Raw genomic sequence first — 24,698 nt, 5'->3', positions numbered from 1 at the left:
AATCCATCACGCACATATACACAGACATTGAATCTTTTCGTGACTCTGGTGAATACGAGTGGTTAAAAAAACAGTATTTCCATTTTAAAATGCTAGGAGTGGAGGGAAATGAGAAGAGTCCCTCTGTGTTCTAGGTGTAGGAAAATGTTGCAGTATGCTTTATGAACACATTCACGATTTTGCTATATCTGGCGCATAGATATATTTACAAGGATACAACTTGTTAGATAAGGATACAAAAGATAAACTGAGAGTTGACGTAGTTTTTTATGTGAAGGAGGCCATGATAATTTATATATAGAATAGGTGTAAGGAATCTTACAACACCAGGTTATAGTCCAACAATTTTATTTTAAAATCACAAGCTTTCGGAGATTATCTCCTTCGTCAGGCGAGTAGTGACTATTCACCTGACGAAGGAGATAATCTCCGAAAGCTTGTGATTTTAAAATAAAATTGTTGGACTATAACCTGGTGTTGTAAGATTCCTTACATTTGTCCACCCCAGTCCATCACCGGCATCTCCACATCATATATAGAATAGGTGCAGACAAAACTGGATCAAGGCAATGACATTAAGGGAATGAGAAACTATTGGGATCTATTATTATAATACGTCACCAGCTCACAAAGAGAGTCAATACATGGAGCCTTTTAACGCAATAAAGGGTGTATGTGTGGAATCAAATTTAAATATTATGGATAACTTCAGTTTACTGGGATAAATTGGAAGGCCTGCAATGAAAATAAAAGGAATGAAAGTGTGTTTCTGGACATAATGAAATGCCATAGCATACAAGGCTACGGACCAAATGCTGGAATATGGGATTAGATTAGACAGGGCTTGATGGCCGGCGCGGACACGATGGGCCGAAGGGCCTCTATCCGTGCTGTATAACTCTATGACTCTATAATACTGGCTGCCAAGTGCGTCAACTGGTTATCTTTATGCTTAAACCCAGCACTGATTTGGCTCCATTTGGAGTATTGTACACAATTCTGATCACAATACTAGTGGGGGCAATCTGGCTTTGGAGAGGTACAGACGAGGGAAACTAACTGATACCAGGATTAGGCACGTGAGTTATCAAAACACTAAGGGAACTGGAAATATTTGCATTGGAGAAAAGATGGCACCAGAGAGACCTTTTTGGAATTTCCAAGTATCAATAAATTAATTTCGAATAAATTGTTTGACATAACCACAAAATCTGTAAAGAGGGGCATGGACTGAAGTTCAGAGAGGTAAGATAAACAGTTTAGATTTAACAACTTCTCGCAGAAGGTGGGAAATATATGAAACAGACTACTCAAGGACATAGTGTTGATAAATTCAAGCAAGAACTGGATCGATTTTTGGTAATAGAAACAAATGAGGAATATAAGTGTATAGTGTGATATCTTTGCATTTTGGAACTGGTCCAATGAGCCACAATAATCTTTGTTGATCTGGTACATTCTTATTGTTCCTAGGAACAAAAAGCACATTGACTGTAAAAGTATCTACAGGGAAAGGTCATTTAAAAGTAAGTTATTTTACCCCTTCTATTGTGTCATTTTTCTGTTTAGTGAAACACTTAGATCAACAAATTCTCCATAATGCCTCAAGAATAACATTTCAAAGAAGATAATGCTAGCCACCAGGATTATCCACCAGTAAGACTATACTCACTGGTTAGATTAAATTTCGGTTTATCTTTTTACACTAAATTAGACTCTATTTTCATTGCTAAATTTGCTGAAATTTTAGCACGGCTGAAATGAGTTATTTTGTCAGTGGTAATCAAGAAGTTGGAAGTTGCTCACTACTAATCAAGTGGGGCTTTCTAAAATTTGAGTACATTATCTTTTCAGTTGCCAACAATGGGGTGAATTACTAAGAGGAAATCAACTACAAAAAGTCAGTAAAGCTTTGAGACAGGTTAAGAAGCTACTCAGTGGGGTAAACAAGAGTTGGAACACTTAAAAAGAATCAGAAGCAAAAAAATGAGGAATGTCCAATAGAAGAACCGCATGCAAACCTCACATTTCCCCACATTATATGCCATCTTACACCTTCTTGCCCACTCACTTAACCTACCTATATCCCTTTGCAGACTCTGTGTTCTCACAGCTTACTTTCCCACATAGCTTTGTATCGTCAGCAAACTTGGATACATTACACCCAGTCCCTTCATCTGAGTCATTAATATAGATTGTAAATAGATGAAGCCCAAGCACTAATCCTTGTGGCATCCCACTAGTTACAGCCTGCCAACCTGAAAATGACCCATTTATTCCTACCGTTTTCTGCCCATTAACCAGTCCTCTATCTATGCTACTACCCTAACCCCATAAGCCCTTGCCTTGTGTAACAACCTTTTGTGTGGCACCTTATCGAATGCCTTTTGAAAATCCAAATATACTACATCCATTGGTTTACCCTTTATCTACCCTGCTAGTTACACCCTCAAAAAACTCTAATTTGTCAAACATGATTTCCCTTTCATAAACCATGTTTACTCTGCCTAATCATATTATGATTTTCTAAGTGCCGTTACCACTTTCCTAATAATGGATTCCGGAATTTTAACTGGCCTGTAATTCTGTTTTCTCTCTCCCTCCTTTCTTGAATAGTGGTGTTAAATTTGTTACCTTCCAAACCATGGGACCATTCTAGAATCTAGGGAATTTTGGAAGATCACAATCAATGCATCCACTATCTCTGCAGCCACCTCTTTTAGAACCCTAGGATGTAGGCCATCAGGTCCAGGGGATTTGTCAGCTTTTGCCCCATTAATTTCTCTAGTGCTTTTTCTTTACTAATATTAATGACTAAGTTCCTCACTCTCATTACAACCTTGGTTCCCCACTATTTCTGGTATTTTTTTGTGTCTCCTACTGTGAAGTCAGATACAAAATATTTGTTTAACATCTGATACTGATAAAAATGTTCAATTTTGATTGTCACAAAGGTAAAAATTACAGCAAAGTGACACCCCAGTATCACATTGTGCCATTTCAATGGCAGCTGTTAAACAATACTATGTATCACTTGCTTCTCCCACTATTTCTGAGCCAGGGCTCAACTCCCACTTTCTCTTAAATTTGTACATGTTACAGGACCTCTCAAATGGCCAACCCCAACTGCTCACCTTTGACCAGGTACATTTTGTTTCCCTAGCTTTCAAGAAATGTAAAAAAATACAAATTCAGTAAAGCACCAGTGCAACATTCTGCAGTGTGAAACATAAGAGGTGAGAGGTGGAAGGATAGTGTTTACAGAAAAGACAAGATGCTAAAAGTTGGAGAAATGTACAGAAACAATGAGCAAAGTGTAAGAGCATGAGACGAGGAAGACAAACAAAAAGACAAACTTAGTGGGAGAGCCAATTACAGGAAGACAAAGTATTTATTTTTGTGAAGGATCCCACAAGAGATGAAGTCATAACTACTTAGTTTTTATGCTGGCTTATATACAGACGGTGTATTTATTCTATGATACATCTATGACACTGCTTAATGAAGAAGTTACCTAAAGTCTCACTATCAAATTGGCTAGATTTGTGCAGATCTTTAGTCTCACTAGTATAGTATACCAGATCTCAAAAACATCTCTGCATTGAAATCCGTATTCAACATCCAAGGGAACTGGAGGTAGAAAAAAATATATGTATACAAGGATAAGTTCTTACAAAGAACAACATTAAACTAAGTTTATTTCCTTTAAGATGATGAGACAATTCACAGCTTTTTGACATGTTGTTCTCTGCAATTAAGTTAAACAAAAAGCTTCTGTCCTGTTTGGTGATAAGTTGTCCACAGACATGTTGTATGCCTGAAGATGCATTGTTTGGTTTTATAATCAGGCCTTGTCTGCCTTCTCAGGTGGACATAAAAGATCCCATTGCCTTATTTGAAGAGCAAGGAAGTACCCCCAGTGTCTAGGCCAACATTTGTCCCTCAACCCCCAAGAACAGATTATCTGATCATTTATCTCATTGCTATTTGTGGGACTTTGATATGCATAAATTAGCTGCTGTGGTTGTCTAACATAACAAAAAGTACTTCATTGGCTGTGAAGAGCTTTGGGACGTCCTGAGGGTGTAGAATGCGCTATATAAATATAAGCTCCTTCCAATAAGAACAGGATCCACACAGCTCAGGTCCAAAGATCTAGAGGTAGTCATCCATCTTCAGAGTGAAAGACAGTAGAGGAATCAATAAATTGAACCAGTTAAGGTATACATTGATAATTACTCTTTTTCTAAGACAAGAGTATTTGAAAACATCTGGGAAAGGAGACAATGACATTGAGATCCAAATAACAGATCATGGTATTTTGCTTGCTTGAGGAGAAACCTTGGACACTCCGGGTACTGAAAGCAACAAAGGATTGTAGTAATAACACTCAGTGCATCTGAAATACTCATATCCAGAAAATAAGTCAATGTATAAGTGATAGTTTGCGCTCCAAAGACATTTTTGGATGTACAATCTGAAATTTTTTGCAATATTAAACTATTAATTTCCTTTCAGAGTTTTAACGTGCTAAAGTCCAAGACTGACAATTTATCCTCCATCATTTAGGAATTAAGAGTTTTACTTAACTACACAAACCAAAGGATAGGTTTCATTGGGCAAATAAATTCAAAGCAAGAATCTGTTTCCTAAGAAGGGTGTTACTGATCTAGAATAGCTCTTTGAACACAAGAACTTTGAAGGCAGTTCTAGAAACATAGAAAATAGGAGCAACAGTAGGCCATTCGGGCCTGCTCCACCATTCAAAATGATCACGGCTGATCGTCTAACTCAGTACCCTGTTCCCACTTTTTCCCCATATCCCTTTAGCATTAAGAAATATATCTATCTCCTTCTTGAATACATCTAATGACTTGGCCTCCACTGCCTTCTGTGGTAGAGAATTCCACAGGTTCACCACCCTGAGTGAAGAAATTTCTCCTCAACTCTGTTCCAAATGGCATATCCCGTATCCTGAGACTGTGACCCCTGGTTCTGGACTCCCCAGCCATCAGGAACATCCGCCCTGAATCTAGTCTGTCTAGTCCTGTTAGAATTTTATATGTTTCAAAGAGATCACCTCTCATTCTTCTAAACTCTAGTGAATATAGGCCTAGTCGACCCAATCTCTTCTCCTACGTCAGTCCTGCCATCCCAGGAACCAGTCTGGTAAACCTTCGTTGCACTCCCTTTAAAGGATGTCCTTGCCCAGATAAGGAAACCAAAACTGCACACAATACTCCAGATGTGGACTCACCAAGACACTGTACAACTGCAGTAAGACATCCCCGGTCCTGTACTCAAATCCTCTTGCAATAAATGCCAACATACCATTCGCCTTCCTAACTGCTTGCTGCACCAGAATGCTCGCTTTCAGCGACTGGTGTACAAGGACACCCAGGTCTCATTGCACCTCCCCTTTTCCCAATCTATCACTATTCAGATAATAATCTGTCTTTCTGTTTTTACAACCAAAGTGGATAAGTTAAAATAAAGTTCTCCTGACTAATAAGCTTTTTAGTGTCCAAGATTTCTGCTTCACAAAAGGATAATTCTCCCCTTTAATGGTAACTAGAAATGGAGCAAGTTACTGAGTTTCTGATCAGATTCTGAGGGGATTAAAGTCTTCTTACTTTGCTGGTTATATTTATGCAAAACTGTTTGGGCAGTCTAACGGTTGTGGGTCTATAACGATCCACAATTTAGCATAAATGGGTAATTTGTCATAGGCCACAAGAATGGCTGAAATGAAAATATTTATAATTGTGCACTTAGGGATGACCTTGAGGTTGGGCCAGAGGATAGGGAACTTTTCATGCCTGTGGTATACCTGATCTGGGAATACCTGCATTAACACTAGCTGCTCAAAGCGAAGACAATGCCATTCTCAAATTGATATATTTCAACTTAATACATACAGAACAGCAAAACATAAAATGCACCACAAAATACTTTAGCAAAAGGAATAATGACTTCTGAATAATGACATCAGAATACAAACTATTGGAGAGGACAACGTAAGTAACAACAGTACAAACTTTTGTAAATGGCAGAAAAAAAAACTGGAACTGCTAAACAAGAACAAAGCTTTATATTCAGGAAGTGATCAAAGACAACACGCCCACTAAATGACACCAAGAGCAGGAAGTGTCCCCATGGTTTCTCCCCTTTTGGATGATACTTGTATGTGGAAATTAAACAAACATGGAATAATTTATTAGTCAGAAAAGTAGACAATTTTATGTACATCTCTAGATTATTTATTCATTGGGGCACATAAAGCTATCAACATCTCTGGTCCTGTTAAATATTTTCATTAAAAAGATGTCCATTAGAAAGGGGAATGCTTTTTGTTCATCTGAATACAAAATGTCAATGAGCCATTTATTATTTACTGTATTTTAAGGATGCCTCAATTTAAAGATTCATTATAAACAGGGCTTTTATGTTCAAATTAAACTAATTTAAATAGTAAATGCTATACATGACCAAACGTGTATAATAAAAGTAGTTGTACATGAGTAGCACGGTGACCATGAGTCAGTTACTGATGGCTTTAATCAGTGCAGGCCTGAAGAAAATTGCCAAAGTTGGCTGACCCAAGGGAGGAAAAAAAAACACGTTCCTTGTAGCTTGAAAAAATTTGAAGATTATTGCAGTTGTGGTCGGGCGATCTAACGAGAAAACTGTCTGTAGTCTGCTTTATTCTTGCCAATTTGCTTGAAGATCTTTGCTTTATGGACATTTTTGGACTTCTGATACCCAAATCCACCTCCACCACCTCTCTTCTTCAGTTTCATTCCTCTGCTGGCATTTACATCTAAAGTAGCCCAGTTAAGAAAAACTGCAAATATAAATACAGAAGTTTAAGCTACAGCAGGAATGGCTACAGACATTCTCTTGGCACCATTCTCAAATTAATGACAACATTTAGGTATACACATTATTAAAGGTATAAAACAAAAAAACAGAATTAAAATCAAATACAGATTATTGAGTCAAACTGACATACAAGCCGGAGAGATGTTCAATTTACATTTAGTGAGTTACGTTATCCCTCGTCCTTCCAGAATATGAGCCAGATCATCATACAAATTGGAACAGTAAGCCAAATGACTCAATGAATAAATGCACTGCACTGAGGTGTAGTATGGTGCAATATAGACCAGGAAAGTTCAAGGCTTGATCTCTAGGCTGTGCTAAATTAACCAATTTAACCCAAGGATAATACAGGGGGAAGGTGTGTAGAAGGAAACAGAAAGAGATGGTTCAAATGGCCCTAATGTTCTTAGGCTAGGGAAGGCAACTGCCCCCCTCTCCAAAATAAACTGGCTATAATCCCCAATCCCGCCAGCTATCCAGTGAGCCTTTCTGAAACGTGTATGTGCTGTTGATGAGAATGGGCTCGGATTCGGTAGTGATAGCCCCAACACTGTCCACCTCAAACAAAAAATAGCTACTGGGAGAATAAAGGGGAAACATGGAAGGAGAATTGAAGTTATGTAAAATCTACAATTAGTGACAGAAAAACACATGTTCTGTATTTATGGTCATGATGCACATTCCAGTTTTTTTCAATTGGCACTTCTGATTTTATCCAACTTTTGGGTCAATATTCTACCACAAAAATATGCTAGAATATTTAAGTTTGCTATTTTGGAACTGTATTCTGGCTTATTTTGCACTATCAATATGTGTAAGTTTTTTTTTTAGAGCAAGTGATGACTTTGAGACAGACTGGTTAAGAAACCAAAGCTCACAAACACCTCAAAGTACCACTCATTTTGTGATGTCTGTTGTGAAAATTATATTTTCAATTAAAAAAAATCTAAGTACTTGTACCATTTTTTGTTGCACAGTACAGAATCCCCCATTAAATACCAACTTCAATGCCTTTACCTGAAAACTGCTTCCACCCTCAATGTTTATTCATTCTGAGATTGCCAAAAGGCTATAAATGTAGTAAAATAGCTCTAATTTTTTTTTGAAGGGAGAGAATGTTAGATAAGGTGAGGTGAGAGTGACTGCCCTTGACATCAAGGTAGCATTTGACAGAGTGTGGCACCAAGGAGCTCTAGTAAAATTGAAGTCAATGGGAATCAGGGGGAAAACTCTCCAGTGGCTGGAGTCATACCTAGCACAAAGGAAGATGGTAGTGGTTGTTGGAGGCCAATCATCTCAGCCCCAGGACATTGCTGCAGGAGTTCCTCAGGGCAGTGTCCTAGGCCCAACCATCTTCAGCTGCTTCATCAATGACCTTCCCTCCATCATAAGGTCAGAAATGGGGATGTTCGCTGATGACTGCACAGTGTTCAGTTCCATTCGCAACCCCTCAGATAACGAAGCAGTCCGAGCCTGCATGCAGCAAGACCTGGACAACATCCAGGCTTCGGCTCATAAGTGGCAAGTAACATTCGTGCCAGACAAGTGCCAGGCAATGACCATCTCCAACAAGAGAGAGTCTAACCACCTCCCCTTGACATTCAACGGCATTACCATCGCCGAATCCCCCACCATCAACATCCTGGGGGTCACCATTGACCAGAAACTTAACTGGACCAGCCATATAAATACTGTGGCTACGAGAGCAGGTCAGAGGCTGGGTATTCTGCGGCGAGTGACTCATCTCCTGACTCCCCAAAGCCTTTCCACCATCTACAAGGCACAAGTCAGGAGTGTGATGGAATACTCTCCACTTGCCTGGATGAGTGCAGTTCCAACAACACTCAAGAAGCTCGACACCATCCAAGATAAAGCAGCCCGCTTGATTGGCACCCCATCCACCACCCTAAACATTCACTCCCTTCACCACCGGCGCACTGTGGCTGCAGTGTGGACCATCCACAGGATGCACTGCAGCAACTCGCCAAGGCTTCTTCGACAGCACCTCCCAAACCCGCGACCTCTACCACCTAGAAGGACAAGAGCAGCAGGCGCATGAGAACAACACCACCTGCACGTTCCCCTCCAAGTCACACACCATCCCGACTTGGAAATATATCGCCGTTCCTTCATTGTCGCTGGGTCAAAATCCTGGAACTCCCTTCCTAACAGCACTGTGGGATAACCGTCACCACACGGACTGCAGCGGTTCAAGAAGGCGGCTCACCACCACCTTCTCGAGGGCAATTAGGGATGGGCAATAAATGCCGGCCTTGCCAGCGACGCCCACATCCCGTGAACGAATAAAAAAAAAAACTATTTAAATTTAGAAATGCACTATAAAAAAAGAGAACATAACAATTGTAAAAGGATACTGAGATCAACATATGGTGGTACTTTGAAGCCAAATGACAGTGCCACTTTGGGCAGATCCAGGGTGCTGACACTGTAGATCTCTTTGAGAGAATGAGAATCATAGGAACGGATATAAGACTTGTATGCTTCCTGTGCAGATTTGTGTAAGTAGTAATTTTTCTCAATCAGTTTTTCAAGCTGAAAAAAAAAACACAAAACCTGTTTAGATTCAAGGTGATGAAAAATGAAAGACAATTGCCCGGAGTCTGTGTTCAACTAGAGTACTAAATGACCTCTGTAGTTTTCAAACTGTCTGCTCATTACTCATCATACAGCCTCTAGAAATTCTATACTTTCTAATGTTCAACAAATTAAAACTGAAGAAAAAGGAGTATCAAAATATTGTGCTGAAAGGAGTCATTGGGCGGCAAAATACTGTACAACAGATTAGCAAGATGCACCTTGTAGTTACCCACACGGTGAGCACAGCAGTTTTGGAGGCAAGGTGCTAATTCAAAGGGGGTCGCTGGTTCAAAAGTAGCATTCACAGGAGCCTGGTAAACAGTCATCTTCCCCCCGTCCCAAAGTCATGGACTAATAGTTCAATTCCCAAAATATGAATATTTTCACAAAATAGCTTTACATAAAAAGGAAAAAATATTCTGCAGGGACTTATGAAAAACAACAGTGATGTGCGTTATAATGCACCAAAATTCTACCAGGCGCTTTCTAATTTTATCTTTTGGATCAAGCACTAAATTAATGTTCAATTAATGCTATCCAAGTAAACCTACATGTATCTGCAAGATTTAATCATGCAAAATTTTAAATTAAAAACAAAGAAAATCGAGCCATCAATTTGATATTCATGGCTAGTGCAAAATAATTCCATTCTTTACTCACGTACTAAATCATTCCCACAGAAATCAAACTATTACTAATGAACTGGAGTAAAAATTATAATCGATGAGCAAGACGCAAGCTGTTAGGGTGGGGGAAGAGAGAAAAAGAGAAAGGGGAAGAGAGAAAAAGAGAAAGGGGAAGAGAGAAAGAGAAATGTTTCCGTGATCTAATTAAGTTTGTTGGAGCAGAGTTATCATGCACATTAATATGGTTGAACATTAATCACTGTCCATCAATGCTGAAATAAAAATATTCAAAGCATAGTTAACAGGGGAGAAATAAAAGCACAATGGCAAGAACCCCTCCTTTCTGCAGCCATATTCAAACTTCTCCCAGTTTTCAAATGACACAAGACAACAACTTAATACTGCATGCAAATTCATAGACAAAATTGACTTGGGAGTTGAGTGTTTTCACTTCAGGCCCTCCAAAATTGAAAATCCACTACAAATGAGGGCCAAGGTTGCTTGTAAGGTAAATTTTAAGCACGTGAAGCCATCAACACAGCATGGAAACAACATTTTAGAGCAAGTGGATTCAAAAAGCAACAAATGAATGTTAACAGCAAATTAAACACAATACAACATAGACCTGTATTTAAGTACATTTTGCTCTCCCCAGGTGTTGACTCCCCACCATGGTAAAAGTTCTAAAAGGCACTGGTACATTGTCCAAGTGGCTACTTTTCCTATTTCAGCCTAGGCAATTACTATTTGACCACAACGGAGGGAAGATGGGGGAAGAGAGAGGAATGAGTGGAAAAATCACAGAGAAGCACAACTCTATCTTCACAACATCTCGACATGCACCTACAGCAAGGGTCATTGGACAGCCATCGGTAGCAGGAACGCTGGCAACAAATTTTCTCTTCCCTTCTGCCATCTCTTTATTAAATCAAGCAGCGCAGAATGGAAATCGAACTAAAGACTTTTCCAGCTACTCACTGCCTTAACCAGCTGAGCCTGTGGTGGCAACTTTTGCATGATTTTTTTTCCCTCCTGACTTCTGTTTAACTGAAAGGATGGGATTGAGAACCCTGCTGATCATCTGTACACATTAGAACATGTGGATAAAGAGGAACAGGGGAAAAATTGAGTCATTTTAATTCCTTGAACTTAGCTCTTAAAATGAAATAGACAAAAGATAAGCACATCAGGAGCAGCAAACAGAAAGAAAGGTGTACAGAAAGGGGTTTTATTCAACTATGGTTAGCAAAATTTTTGGTAAAATTATACAGTCTGGATGTCTGCTATTTATAAAGTACAGCATGAATATTTTATGTATCTGCTTGTACAATTATTGTGATTATACAATGCTTGACATTAATAAATAGCTTTGAATATTTTATAGAATCATATAGCATAGATGAAGGCCATTGTACCAGTGCCTTTATGCAGCTCTGCCATTAATATAGGTCTGAACACTTTATGCAGTATAATTTATCATATTCAATGCTTAATAAAAATACAAATAAAATATAACTCAATTCTGACTTATGAATATTCATTTTAAAACAACTGACTTTTTAATTTTAACAAGAAGAGTTCTTTCTACGTAAGATGAATGAGAATTATTTTATTTAGTGATTCCAGGATTTTTTTTTTGGGTTGGTTGATTTTAGGATAAAAAAATCCTGAATTCTCACCACTCAATGCTGAAAATTGGTTCTCAAGATGCATGTAAATGGTATGTGGTTTCATCATACACATGTAATCATGCACATTAGTTGCTGTATGTGCTCTGCATGACACCCATCAAGCATGAGATCACGAACACAACGTGTGCACATCTCAAAACTATAGGTAATTGTCCCAAACGGATTGAAGAATTGCCTTGAGGCGAGTTCAGACTTCAGAGCTGCTCATTTGTATTATTTTACAGGGAAGCAGTGTGTGTTACAGCAATGTTTCAAATAAAAATAGATTTTTAATGATTTCCCCCCAAATTTATCCAGATTTTTCTGAAGTGCTAGATTGTATAAATGCAGAGATTAGACAAGCGTGTAAGAAAGGCATAGTGGTCTTAATGGGGGACTTTAAACTTCACATAGATTGGGAAAAGCAGACTAGCAACTGTCAGAAAGGTAGTGAATTTCTTGAGTGTGTCCGGGATAGTTTTCTACAGCAATATATCCTAGAGGCAACAAGGGGGCAAGCCATACTAGATTTAGTAACTAGTAATGAACCAGATTTAGTTAACAGCTTAACTGTGCGTGAACATCCATCCAATAGCGATCATAACGTGATCGAGTTCAATGTAGTGTCTGAAAGGGAAAAAAGTGAATCAGCTGCTAAGATTCTAGACTTGGGTAAGGCTGACTTCAATGGGATGAGACAGAGATTGTCCACAGTAAACTGAGCAAATCTGTTAATGGGTAAAACGACTGATGATCAGTGGGAAATGTTTAAAGAAACATTTAACGAGATACAGAACCGGTTTATACCCCTGAAGGGCAAGAACTCTACTTGCCAAAAAAAAAGCCCTGGACAACTAAAGAGGTAAGGGACAGTATAAGACATAAGGAAAGGGCATACATAAAGGCAAAAAATGGCACAGATCCTGGCGCATGGGAAAGATACAAAGATCAACAAAGGGTCACAAAACAGATAGTAACAGCTACAAAAGGAGAGTATGAAAAGAAACTTGCAAGGGATATCAAAACCAATACAAAGAACTTTTATAGTTATATTAGGAAAAAGAGGGTGGTCAGGAGCAGTGTTGGCCCCTTAAAAACTGAAAGTGGGGATATTGTCATTGACAATGGGGAAATGGCGGACATGTTGAATAATTACTTTGCGTCAGTATTTACAGTAGAAAAAGAGGATAGCATGCCGGAAATCCCAAGAAAACTAATATTGAATCGGGGACAGGGACTCGATAAAATTAACATCAGTAAAGCAACAGTAGTGAAGAAAATAATAGCACTAAAGAGTGACAAATCCCCAGGACCAGATGGTTTCCATCCCAGGGTTTTAAAGGAAGTAGGTGAGCAGATTGCAGATGCCCTAACTATAATCTTTCAAAGTTCTCTGGATTCAGGAACTGTCCCTCTAGATTGGAAAATTGCACGTTACTCCGCTTTTTAAGAAAGGAGCGGGAAACCGGGGAATTATAGACCAGTTAGCCTAACATCTGTTGTGGGGAAATTGCTGGAGTCTATAATTAAGGATAGGGTGACTGAACACCTCGAGAATTTTCAGTTAATCGGGGAGAGCCAGCATGGATTTGTGAAAGGTAGGTCGTGCCTGACAAACCTGATTGAATTTTTTGAAGAGGTGACTAAAGTAGTGGACAGGGGAATGTCAATGGATCTTATATGCATGGACTTCCAGAAGGCATTTGATAAGGTCCCACATAAGAGATTGTTAGCTAAGTTAGAAGCCCATGGAATCGAGGGAAAAATACAGACTTGGTTAGGAAATTGGCTGAGTGAAAGGCGAAAGAGAGTAGGGATAATGGGTAAATATTCACATTGGCAGGATGTGACAAGTGGAGTCCCGCAGGGATCTGTCTTGGGGCCTCAATTATTCACAATATTTATTAACGACTTAGATGAAGGCATAGAAAGTCTCATATCTAAGTTTGCCAATGACACAAAGATTGGTGGCATTGTAAGCAGTGTAGATGAAAACATAAAATTACAAAGGGATATTGATAGATTAGGTGAATGGGCAAAACTGTGGCAGATGGAATTCAATGTAGACAAATGTGAGGTCATCCACTTTGGACCAAAAAAGGATATTTTCTAAATGGTAAAAAGTTAAAAACAGTGGATGTCCAAAGGGACTTAGGGGTTCAGGTACACAGATCATTGAAGTGTCATGAACAGGTGCAGAAAATAATCAATAAGGCTAATGGAATGCTAGCCTTTATATCTAGAGAACTGGAGTACAAGGGGGCAGAAGTTATGTTGCAGCTATACAAAACCCTGGTTAGACCGCACCTGGAGTACTGTGAGCAGTTCTGGGCACCGCACCTTCGGAAAGACATATTGGCCTTGGAGGGAGTGCAACGTAGGTTTACTAGAATGATACCCGGACTTCAAGGATTAAGTTACGAGGAGAGATTACACAAATTGGGGTTGTATTCTCTAGAGTTTCGAAGGTTAAGGGGTGATCTGATCAAAGTTTATAAGATATTAAGGGGAACGGATAGGGTGGATAGAGGGAAACTATTTCCACTGGTTGGGGATTCTAGGAGTAGGGGGCACAGTCTAAAAATTAGAGCCAGACCTTTCAGGAGTGAGATTAGAAAACATTTCTACACACAAAGGGTGGTAGAAGTTTGGAACTCTCTTCCGCAAACAGTAATTGATACTAGCTCAATTGCTAAATTTAAATGTGAGATAGATAGCTTTTTGGCAACCAAAGGTATTAAGGGCTATGGGCCAAAGGGAGGTATATGGAGTTAGATCACAGGTCAGCCATGATCTTATCAAATGACGGAGCAGGCACGAGGGGTTGAATGGCCTACTCCTGTTCCTATGTCCACTTCTCCCCAACTTTCTCCTGCTTTTTGACGCTAAAAATAGAACCCGGAGAATGCAAAAATAACCTGGAGTTTTTAAAACTGGCAATATAAACAGGCTTTAATGATCCTCAAGTAGGAAGAAACTCTCTCTAATTAATATCCAGTCAACTAAATTGCATGTAAAAGCTGTTAATGTCAACACAATCCTGTATGAAAAGGTAATTGCTCTAAACCAGTTTGTTATCCATCACTTTGTTTCACCATTTAGTTCCCCTTTTGCACAGGAGGAACAAAAGACTATTCCAGCAAAAGCTCAAAACTCATTTTATGTTTCTGCATCACCCAGTACCTGCACTCCAATGAAGCACAATGATGGAACTATGGATTAAGCATCAGAGACCCCTATGTCACCTGTTTGAAGTACCAAAATTAGCATAAAAATAAGAATGTTGGAACATTAAAAATTTAGATTTAATTTTACAACACAAACTATTTGTAAAGCAAGGCTCAAAAATATGGTTTCTGGATACCTTCCTTGGATATTCATTTTAAGGTTAACCATATTATACCAAGCCAAAAAGCCTCACCATCCAAAATTCATGAAAAAAAATTGCTAGTTTGTATGAGAAAAAGTGGGTAATTAAATACATGTTGTTTCTGAACTGCTATTTTATGCCATCTTGTAAAATCAGACCTATATGGAAAAAAAATCATATCCACATTTTTGACACTCCTAATATGGACAAAAGTGCCCATTATCAAAAATACTGCAACTTGAACAATAAAGAAGCCAATTCAACTTGAGCCTATGGGAAAGTGCAACTGTTTAACAGCATGCCAGGCAATCTCATTGTTACACCTAAATGCTGTCATAAGTAGGGACAATTTACGGTGGTTTATGAGAGACTAAATATGCTTGACGATCAAATATTTCTCTCAGTGTAAAATTACTTTCGTCTCCCTATCATACTCAGCGTCCAGATCTCCATGGGCCATGCATCTCCCGTGGCTTTCCCACATCCAGGTCCCACTAAATTCCTCTCTTCAGCCAGCTAAGAGTTTTGTTACAGCAGCAATTTGACAACTATTCCTCTCCACAGAGCATCAAAGATAAAGAACACAGAGTAGAGGGTAACCCCAGAAAGCTCCAAGTCTCTGTTGCATGGTACTGCTAGTTGGTGCTCCAATGTGTGCCATCATAAGCCCATACACATCAGAAAGGATTACTAAACAGATTAAACTTTGAAAAGCAGCGGTGTAGCACACAATTATCTTAAATATGCAAAAACGCTGCTTCCATATAGTTAATCTTAATTTAAAAACAGTTTGCTTAGCCCAACTCTATTCATACTCACTATTACAGCCATTTTGTTTCATTACAAGATTGCCCACCAGTACAGTGTGACTACTCCCTTCCCCAAATTCCGTCATGTTCAGAGCACTTTCCTTTTCTCAAATATCTTTTCCTGACCCCCACCCTAGCTTTTACAAATCACAGGATTGTAAGGAAACATGCAGCTCCAGGTCCAAAGGCCTAATTTCATTATTTTGCATGGCAGTTTCACTGTATGCATGGAATTTGTAACGAATTCCCGTGGAACTAGAGAATGCCTCATTTTTGAATCCAAAGTTTTGTAAAAGAAACCTTAAACGAACACCATCACAATGTATGTGTGCTGCAACTAATGTAATTTTACCTGCGTTTGTATGTTTGAGATCTTGCTCCAGGAAAAGTCAAACTCATTCAGAGGTACCTAGCAAAATAAAATTTAGCATCGTGTAAAGGTTACGCTACATATTTGTGCCAAAAAAAAGGTAACGCATAAAATGACAATATATGTGTATCATAATGTATGTGAATTTCCCAACATTACAACAACACTTTAAAAGTTTTTTTGGCTGTGAAACATTTTGGGATGCCCTGAGGTTGTAAAAGGCTCTATATTCACGCAAGTTCTTTCTTTCTATTACAAAGCCAATTTGTTTTAGACAAACTCTTGGTTAAACCAATAGACAAAGCAAAACTACAAATATCAAATTTTAAAATTCATTTCCAAGTTTCTATTTTTGAATCTCTTCCCACTTTTCAGCCTGTCCCTATTAAACAGAAGATAGGAACTAGCAAGGTGAAACTACCGATTACAGGTTTAGAGAAATTCTTTTCTATGTGACTCCACCCGTAGTAATTTCTTAATTGTTCTTCAGACTACGTGGGGTCCTGAGTACTTCAATCGGACACAAAATCTGTGGCTGGTTCAAGGATCATCAGACTGACCCGGTGTTGAAAGAATTTAAAAATTATGCATAAAATGCAGATATCACTTAGGTCTTCACATTCATTATTACTTCTGTTAAAAAAAAATCACTTAAAACAGAAGCAAAAATTAGGATTTGCTTGACTAGTATGAACATTTCTAACTAGGTAACTTAAACTTGAATAAAATTGCACAATGTCCCATGGAAAAATTAGCAAAAAACATTTACCCTGGCCTGTTTGAGATAACGAAGGAAACCCAGTTCTTCTGCTCTCAGGATAAGTAATGCATGCCCTTGTGCATTAATTCCTCGTGCAGTCCTACCCACACGGTGGATATATTCCTGGTAGGATAATGAAAAGGCAGTACATAATGAATTGTCACTTCATTTGGGTAGAAGTATTTAAAAACCACATAAATCCTCCCAACAAGAGCTGCAGTTAATAGTCACAATACAAGGTTTGAAGCTATCAATACTCAAAAATTACGTTATATTTAGTACAATTTAAAATGGGATTTCTTCTCTTTTGCCTTGTTGTGACCAACGCAGTTTTAAACAATCACATATAAAGATGCAAGGCCCATCAAAACTTGTGCCTTTAATATTTCAACACTTCCAGTCCAGCATGCAACTGCATTTTGAAAGTCCATAATGTTTTCATCTTTAATACATTATTCCAAAAATTCATCACCCTTTGTTTAAAGAAGGCATATGGGATCTTTGGCTTTATAACTTCCTTGCTTTTGTACACTATGTGTAGTGTACAAAAGCAAGGAAGTTATGTTTATAAAACACTGGTTAGGCTCCAGCTGGAGTATTGTAGCCAATTCTGGGCACCACACTTTAGGAAGGATGTCAAGGCCTAGAGAGGGTGCAGAGGAGATTTACTAAAATGGTCAAGGGATGGAAGACTTCAGTTACGCATTGAGACTAGAAAAATTTGGGTCGTTCTTACAGCAGAGAAGATTAAGGAGAGATTTAATAGGTGTTCAAAATCATGAAGAGTTCTGATGGAGTAAATAAGGAGAAACTGTTTCCAGTGGCAGAAGGGTCAGTAACCAGAGGACACAGATTTAAGGTAATTGGCAAAAGAACCAGAAGCGACATGAGGAAAAAAAAATACGCAGCGAGTTGTTATGATCTGGAATGCACTGCCTGAAAGGACGGTGGAAGCAGATTCAATAATAACTTTCAAAAGGGAATTGGATAAATACTTGAAGAGGAAAAATTTGAAGGGCTATGGGGAACAAGCAGGGGAGTCGGACTAATTGGATAGTTCTTTCAAAGAACTATCCAATTAGTCCGATGGGCCGGAATAGCCTCCTTCTGTGCCGTATCATTCTACAATTCTAATATTGGTTTTAAAATCACATTTCATTCTTATCTCCTGCTTGTACTTGTTTGCCTTGAAGTAATATTGAAATAATATCCTGCTTTCACCTGCTTGTTCAATAGTCTTGTCTAGACTATATAAAGATTATGCTTTTCTATTTGTGCTGCAGGGGCCACTATCACTAGCTTTTTACATAGCTTTGATGCTGAAAAATGCAAACATGACAAGGTTGCATCTATGACAAAACTCTGTGAACCTTCATGTTTTCACTTTTTGGTTGGAGTCCGTTTTTGTAGTTGCTGCCACCTCATCCGTGTGTCTAAAACCCTCCATCTTTGTAATATCCTCCAGCACTACAACCCCAAAAACTCTGTTCCTCTGACCTCTTGTCCAACGCCCCCCACCCCCGCAAGTGGCCATGCTTTCAGTCACTTTGTCGCCACATTCAGGAATTCCCTTCCTAAACCACTCAGCCTCTACACCTCCCTTTCCTCCTTCAAGACACTCCCTAAAACCCACCTCTGACCATAAAGTTGGCATCCATTTTTCCCCCATATGTGTCTGTGAAGCGCCTTGTAACGTTTTTCTACATTAAAGGCGCTTTATAACTGCAAGTTTTATTGGATGGTGGGAGCAGGCAGAAAAATGCAAATAACAGATTTAAATTGGAAAAAGTTGGAAAGACAGTTAGATAGGTGGAGGAAATATTGAAAAAGAATAATTAAACCAAAAAAGGAGAAAAGGTGATAGTGAAGGAAAAAGTGAAGCAAAGGAAAAAGAGGGGACAGGATAATCCAGCTGAAAGGATTGGGTAATTGCATTGGTGTTAGTAGATTGGGGTTATTATGCTTTTTTTGAAGTAATTTTATTACTTAATATGCACATTTTTCTTCAGTGTTATAGTACATGAGACAAAATCACATAAAATTGGACACAGGAGTTCCTGGAGACTATCAGCATACTGAGCAGTCCTTCTCTGTCTACTTCTTTCATTATACATTTTATGTCTGCTTTAATAATAGAAATTGCCTATATAAACTGGTCATCCTATCACTACTACTTCTCCTATGATACGTCAATCTTTACAACTTTTCCATTCAAATGGCTGAAAAAAGACCTTTAAGAGTATTTGAATTTGCTCCCACTTCCAAATGGTAATAAATGATGAGAGGAAGAATAGGCAAGTAGTGCAGCGGTTATGTTACTGAACTCGTAATCCAGTGGACTGGACTAATAATCCAGAGAGTGTGAGTTCTGAGAACAGTAGTCTGAGAATTTGAGTTCAGTTTAAAAAAAATCTGAAAATAAAAGTGACCAGTCACATTATTGTAAAAAAACAAACTGGTTCACTAATATCCTTTAAGAAATCTACCGTCTTTATCCGGTCTGGTCTATATGTGACTCCAGTTCCACATCAATGGTTGACTCTTAATTGTATGCTAAGTAGGCTATATTCAGCAAATAGGCCAGAACAGCAATTTGCATTTGAGAAAACTAATGGGTCTGAAGCACTTTGATATATGAATAAACCTGGTGAGAAAGCTTGTAACAAACTTTAGAATTAGTATTCTAATTTTAGTGATCACTTTATAATATGAAATATTATACCTTTGGATCATCAGGGGGGTCATACTGTACAATCCAGTCAACTTCAGGAATATCCAGCCCCCTGGCAGCTACATCTGTGCACAGCAATATTCCATTGTTTGCATTACAGAACTGGAAGAAGGTGGATGTACGTTTTGTCTGCTTCTGCTTTCCCTAAAAATATTGAGCAGAGAAAATTAACAAACAATGAAGGGAAATGATTTGCATTTAAATGTTAGAAACATTCTGTAAATCAAATTCTAGAATGTTTTCAGTAACCATTATTATACACAGAATTTGAGCCCATAATCTAGGTGCACACTTCAGTGTTGTACTGAGACAGTGCTGCAAAGCAGGTGCCATCTTTCAGATGAGACATTAAACCAAGGCCCCATCTCCCTGTTCAGGTTGATGTAAAAAAAATCCTTCTGTGCTATTCAAAGTAGTACAAGAAAGTTCACCCGGTGTCCTGGCCATCATTTAGGCTGTGAAACACTTTGGGACATCCTAAGGATGTGAAAGGCATTTTATAAATGCAAGGTTTTTCAGGAAAGGGAATCTGTAATCCTTACTCGCTCTGGCCTACATGTAACTCCAGTCCCATGCTACGTCATTCCTAGTTGCTACTTAAGAATGCCCAGGAACACTGTATCAGGACAACTACAGATGGTAATAAATGTCTCCTGCCAGCACCATCCACATCCAATAATTAAATTTAAAAAAAAATTCAGATGAAGCAGCCTAGACTACAAGTTTTTCTAAATGTATGAAAATGTTGCAGCCAACTGTACAGTCAATGGCTAACTCAGAAATGCAGTAATTTTTAACTATCTTATGTATTTTTTTCTAAGTAACTAGCTAGAAATTACTAATCTTAACACTACTACCATTTATGAAGATTTAAACTGTTAGGAGTACATTTCCATAACGGGTGTGTCCAATACAAAATGCAATAGCATTCTTATCGTAAGCTAGCCAATACAATCAAGACACATTAGAGCGATCCCTGCTCCCTGCTCCCATGGCTCAGCAGGTTTGTTCACTGATTAGTTGAATCTTGCAGACCAGGAAGGCTCCATATCAATGCCTGGTCTGTGCTAAGATAGCTGATCTCAGTGCCAGCACTAGGGGTACTACAAATAGCCTTAATGCCTATAGATTAGGGAGCAGAAAATTGGTCAGAGTTCCCACTATCCAGTGACTATGCTAAAAGTGTACGTGGGTACACCAGGATCAGGCTTGTTGAAATTTCCCTCATGGGTTGAATAACCTGCCCAACACTCACCATCATGGCTCACACATGAATAATGGCCAGTTGGATGGTGTACCAGAGACAACTGGTACATGTGAAACCATACCCCAGCAACCAATGTTCCCTCTAATTTTTTTTGGCCATGTGCGGAGTGAACTTGGTATAGTGCACCGATATAAAAGCTGTGCGCACCACCGTAAAAAAATCACAACCTTGAATAGAACATCTTTTTTGAAAAACATTATTCAGGGTGTACAACAAACAGAACAAATGTACAAACTAATGGATCATTTTAACAATTTAATTTTATATTGGCTGATAATTTTGTATTATTTATGAAATGGGTTTCTTAAGTTGCAGTAGGATTCAGCAGACCAGTCTCGTTATTAAAAACTATATCTGATGGGAACGATTCCAATCAGCTTTTTGTTGAATCAACTTAATGACTCTGATTCAAACAGAAATAAACAGTGTGCATTCAGAATTTTTAAATTGTGTCAAATATAAAACAGCTGTCAAGTCAGTCAGTGTGAATTTGGGAATAGGGAGCAGTTTAATTAAAGCTCTCTCCTCCTCCTCCTCCCCCCCCCCCCCTTCCACCATCTCCACTAAATCATCAGCAGGGTTTAAAAAAATATTGCATTATAATTGTACATCTTGCAGGTCTCATTAGTTTTGCTGCCTCAATGTAAAGCAGGGTGCAGTTTGGTCATGCACACTGTTTCCCCATTTGTTTCCAAAGGCTGAAGTTATATATTTAAGGAAAGGAAATGTAAGGACTTGTATTTAGATAGCACCTTTCATGATCTCTAGATGTGCCAAAGCGCTTTACAGCCAATTAAATACTTTTGAAGTGTAGTCACTGTTGTAACGTAGGAAACGAGGCAGCCAATTTGTGCACAGCAAGCTCCTACAAACTACAATGAGATAATGACCAGATAATCTGTTTTAATGATGTTGGTTGAGGGATAAATATTGGCCAGGACACCAGGGGAACTCCCCTGCTCTTCAAAAGGTGTCATGGGATTTTTTTTTTACATTTATCCGAGGAGAGACGGGCCTCGGTTTAACAACTCATCCAAAAGACGGCACCTCTGACAGCATAGCACTGGAGAGTCAGCCTGGATTATATACTTAAGTCTCTGGGGTGGGACTTGAACCCACGGCCTTCTGACTCAAGAGGCGAGAATGCTACCCACTGAGCCACGGCTGACATGAATGCTACACAGAACCGTGGGGCCTGTACAGATCCACAACGACCACCACCTGTAACAATCCCTAACTAGAGGCAGCATCAAGCATTTATTACCAGTCAGCCATTCAGATTTGACTTTGTGTATTTAAAATGCTGTTAATGGCCAGGATTGTTCTAAATGTTTAGTTTAGAGTCTCCCCGCTTGGAGTTCTGTGAATTAAAGATATCTCACAAGCAGGAGGGGAGCAATTCCATTGCCCACTGTGTCAAGCTCTGAAGATTCACACGAACATCAGTTGGACACCGCTAAGGGCATTGTCCCTTTAAGAAGCCAACGATTCTCTCCGCAAATACAGAAGCGCTGCCAAGTCCTGAGTGATGGGTTAACGGAGCAGTGCTGATACTGGGGAACAGCTGGCTTGTGTCATACAGGATCGCACTCAGCTAGTCAAACACTGACATGTAACCAAATACCTTTAAATTCCTCCCACAACCAGGCAGACTGACTCAGGACGACTGACCTCTCGCTGTTTAATGTTAAACCTCGTTATAGGGCAGCCCGGGTTATCCAGAGACTTCCAAACATGCCTGGGCCAACTCTCCTTTTGCCCTTGTAAGTTTCTCTCCCTCTTCTGAAGACGTCGACTCTCACCGGCCGACAGTGCCACAGAAAACGCTCCAGTGCATCACCCACCAGCAATTCTCTACAGGTGCACCCAGGCAGTGAACGTCAGCAAGGCATCTGACCAGAGGACAGACAGATCCAATCTTCTATCACCCAACGTCCAGCCGGCCGTTCACAGCTTTCAGTCGGGGTCACTCGATAATGATCACGAGCAGAAACCCTCGCCCCTGGACAGTGAATCACAGGCAGTGTTCCCACCGCTGATATCAGCTAACTCGACACAGACCAGATAGCACTGGTTTGGTGTGCAGACAGAATGTTTAAGTGCGTGGCACACAACAGACTGTTGTATGGTGACGCACGCGTGCAGCTTAGAGGGAACGGTGCCAGCAACACTTTCAGAAATGAAAGGGAGAAAAGATCGGCAACTTTTTTTTTTACTTACATGAATTGCCATAACAGGTAGGTCAATGTAGTTCAAAAGCTCATAGTGATACTTCACAGACATGCACGAAGAGAAGAAAACCATGAGCTTCTTCTTACGGTTCTTCTTTAGAAAAGTGAAGAGCAAGAGGAATCTTCTCTCAGATGGGCAAACTACATAACCCTAAACATGAAGGTAAATCAGTCAATATAAAATTAAATATTGCACTTGAACTGTACATCATTTCGCAAGTAAAATATAGTGAAATATTTTGTTTTACTGTGCTGTCTTGCAGGTTTTACTGTTCTGTGGACAATGCGCCAGTCCTTTTAAAACTACAGGATTACCAGTTTTAATTTTCCCTCCTCATGGGAAAACTTGAAACAACAAACTTTTGGGGGTAAATATGTGTTTCAAGTTACAATATTTAAAAGACCATTGTGTTTTCCTCCTAAATTCCCTAAATGACTTCACATAGGGTGATCTCACTAGCATGTACACGTGATCACCTTTAAATATACCAGTAACAGTGGCAGAATTAGTATTGGAAAAACAGTAAAAAGTTACGGCATTATCATACACTTGGAGAACGAGAGGAAGTCATGTTAACTCGAAGTACTGATCAGTGAAGGAAAATGCATTGGTGCAAAAATGTATCATGTGGAAGGAAACAAACAGCAACTTCCATGTATACAGTATCTTTAACACAGTAAAACGTCCCAAGGTGCTTCACAGGAGCATTATCAAACAAAATTTGACACCGAGCCATAAAGAGATATTATAACAGGTGACCAAAAGCTTGGTCATAGAGGTAGGTTTTAAGGAACGACTTAAAGGAGGAGGTAGAGAGGCGGAGATTTTTGGGCAGGGAAATTCCAGAGTTTCGATGTTAATTGTATCCATCTGATTTAAATCAATTAGTTTTAATTGTATTCAGGTGGTGCATATCAATTGGGGACTCTCTTGTATCCATTTACATGAGAGCTTATCTAGGGTGTGGTGTGGGTAATGTTGGTCTCTGTGAATAAAGGCTTGGAAGCAACTAAAGACCAGGCTCTAGTATTCTATCCTTCACCACCTGGCTATCCAATTTATTACATTAGGGCCTAGGCAGCAGAAGGCACGGCCGCCAATGGTGCAGCAAAGAAATTGGGGATGAGCAAGAGGCCAGAATTGGAGGCGTACAGAGATCTCTGTGGTTGTAGGGCTGGAGGAGGTTACAGAGATAGGGAGGGGGCGAGGCCAGGGAGGGATATGAACACAAGGATAAGAATTTTAAAATCGAGGCAGTGCTGGACCAGGAGCCAATGTAGGTCAGCAAGCACGGGGTGATTTTATTCTTGCATACATCAGCCTTATGTATAGTCATTATTATGGATCTACCCTTTTTGCTTTAATAATGTCATTTTTAAAAAT

The 24,698-nt window shown here is 39.2% G+C and overlaps 1 protein-coding gene and 1 long non-coding RNA gene across 10 annotated transcripts in view; one reads left to right on the top strand and one right to left on the bottom strand.

Annotated features, from left to right (window-relative positions):
- Positions 1 to 24,698, top strand: part of LOC137323601 (uncharacterized) — a 138,782-nt gene that overhangs the window by 3,080 nt on the left and 111,004 nt on the right. For all 9 annotated transcript variants that reach the window (XR_010963404.1, XR_010963407.1, XR_010963405.1 and 6 more), the window contains exon 2: positions 1,474 to 1,526. This is a non-coding gene — a long non-coding RNA (uncharacterized lncRNA). The remainder of the gene's footprint in view (positions 1 to 1,473; positions 1,527 to 24,698) is intronic.
- Positions 3,682 to 24,698, bottom strand: part of ddx18 (DEAD (Asp-Glu-Ala-Asp) box polypeptide 18) — a 44,697-nt gene continuing 23,680 nt past the window's right edge. The window contains exons 9-14 of the mRNA XM_067987273.1: positions 23,304 to 23,465; positions 19,808 to 19,960; positions 17,095 to 17,208; positions 16,308 to 16,364; positions 9,258 to 9,435; positions 3,682 to 6,820 (exon numbers count right to left, since the gene is read on the bottom strand). Coding sequence (XP_067843374.1) covers positions 6,675 to 6,820; positions 9,258 to 9,435; positions 16,308 to 16,364; positions 17,095 to 17,208; positions 19,808 to 19,960; positions 23,304 to 23,465 — 810 coding nt within the window. The 3' untranslated portion in view covers positions 3,682 to 6,674. The remainder of the gene's footprint in view (positions 6,821 to 9,257; positions 9,436 to 16,307; positions 16,365 to 17,094; positions 17,209 to 19,807; positions 19,961 to 23,303; positions 23,466 to 24,698) is intronic.

Source organism: Heptranchias perlo, chromosome 7 (assembly GCF_035084215.1).
Source record: "Heptranchias perlo isolate sHepPer1 chromosome 7, sHepPer1.hap1, whole genome shotgun sequence".
NCBI lineage: Eukaryota > Metazoa > Chordata > Chondrichthyes > Hexanchiformes > Hexanchidae > Heptranchias > Heptranchias perlo.
The sequence above is the reverse complement of the archived record's forward strand: the minus strand, read 5'-3'. Positions and strand labels throughout refer to the sequence as shown.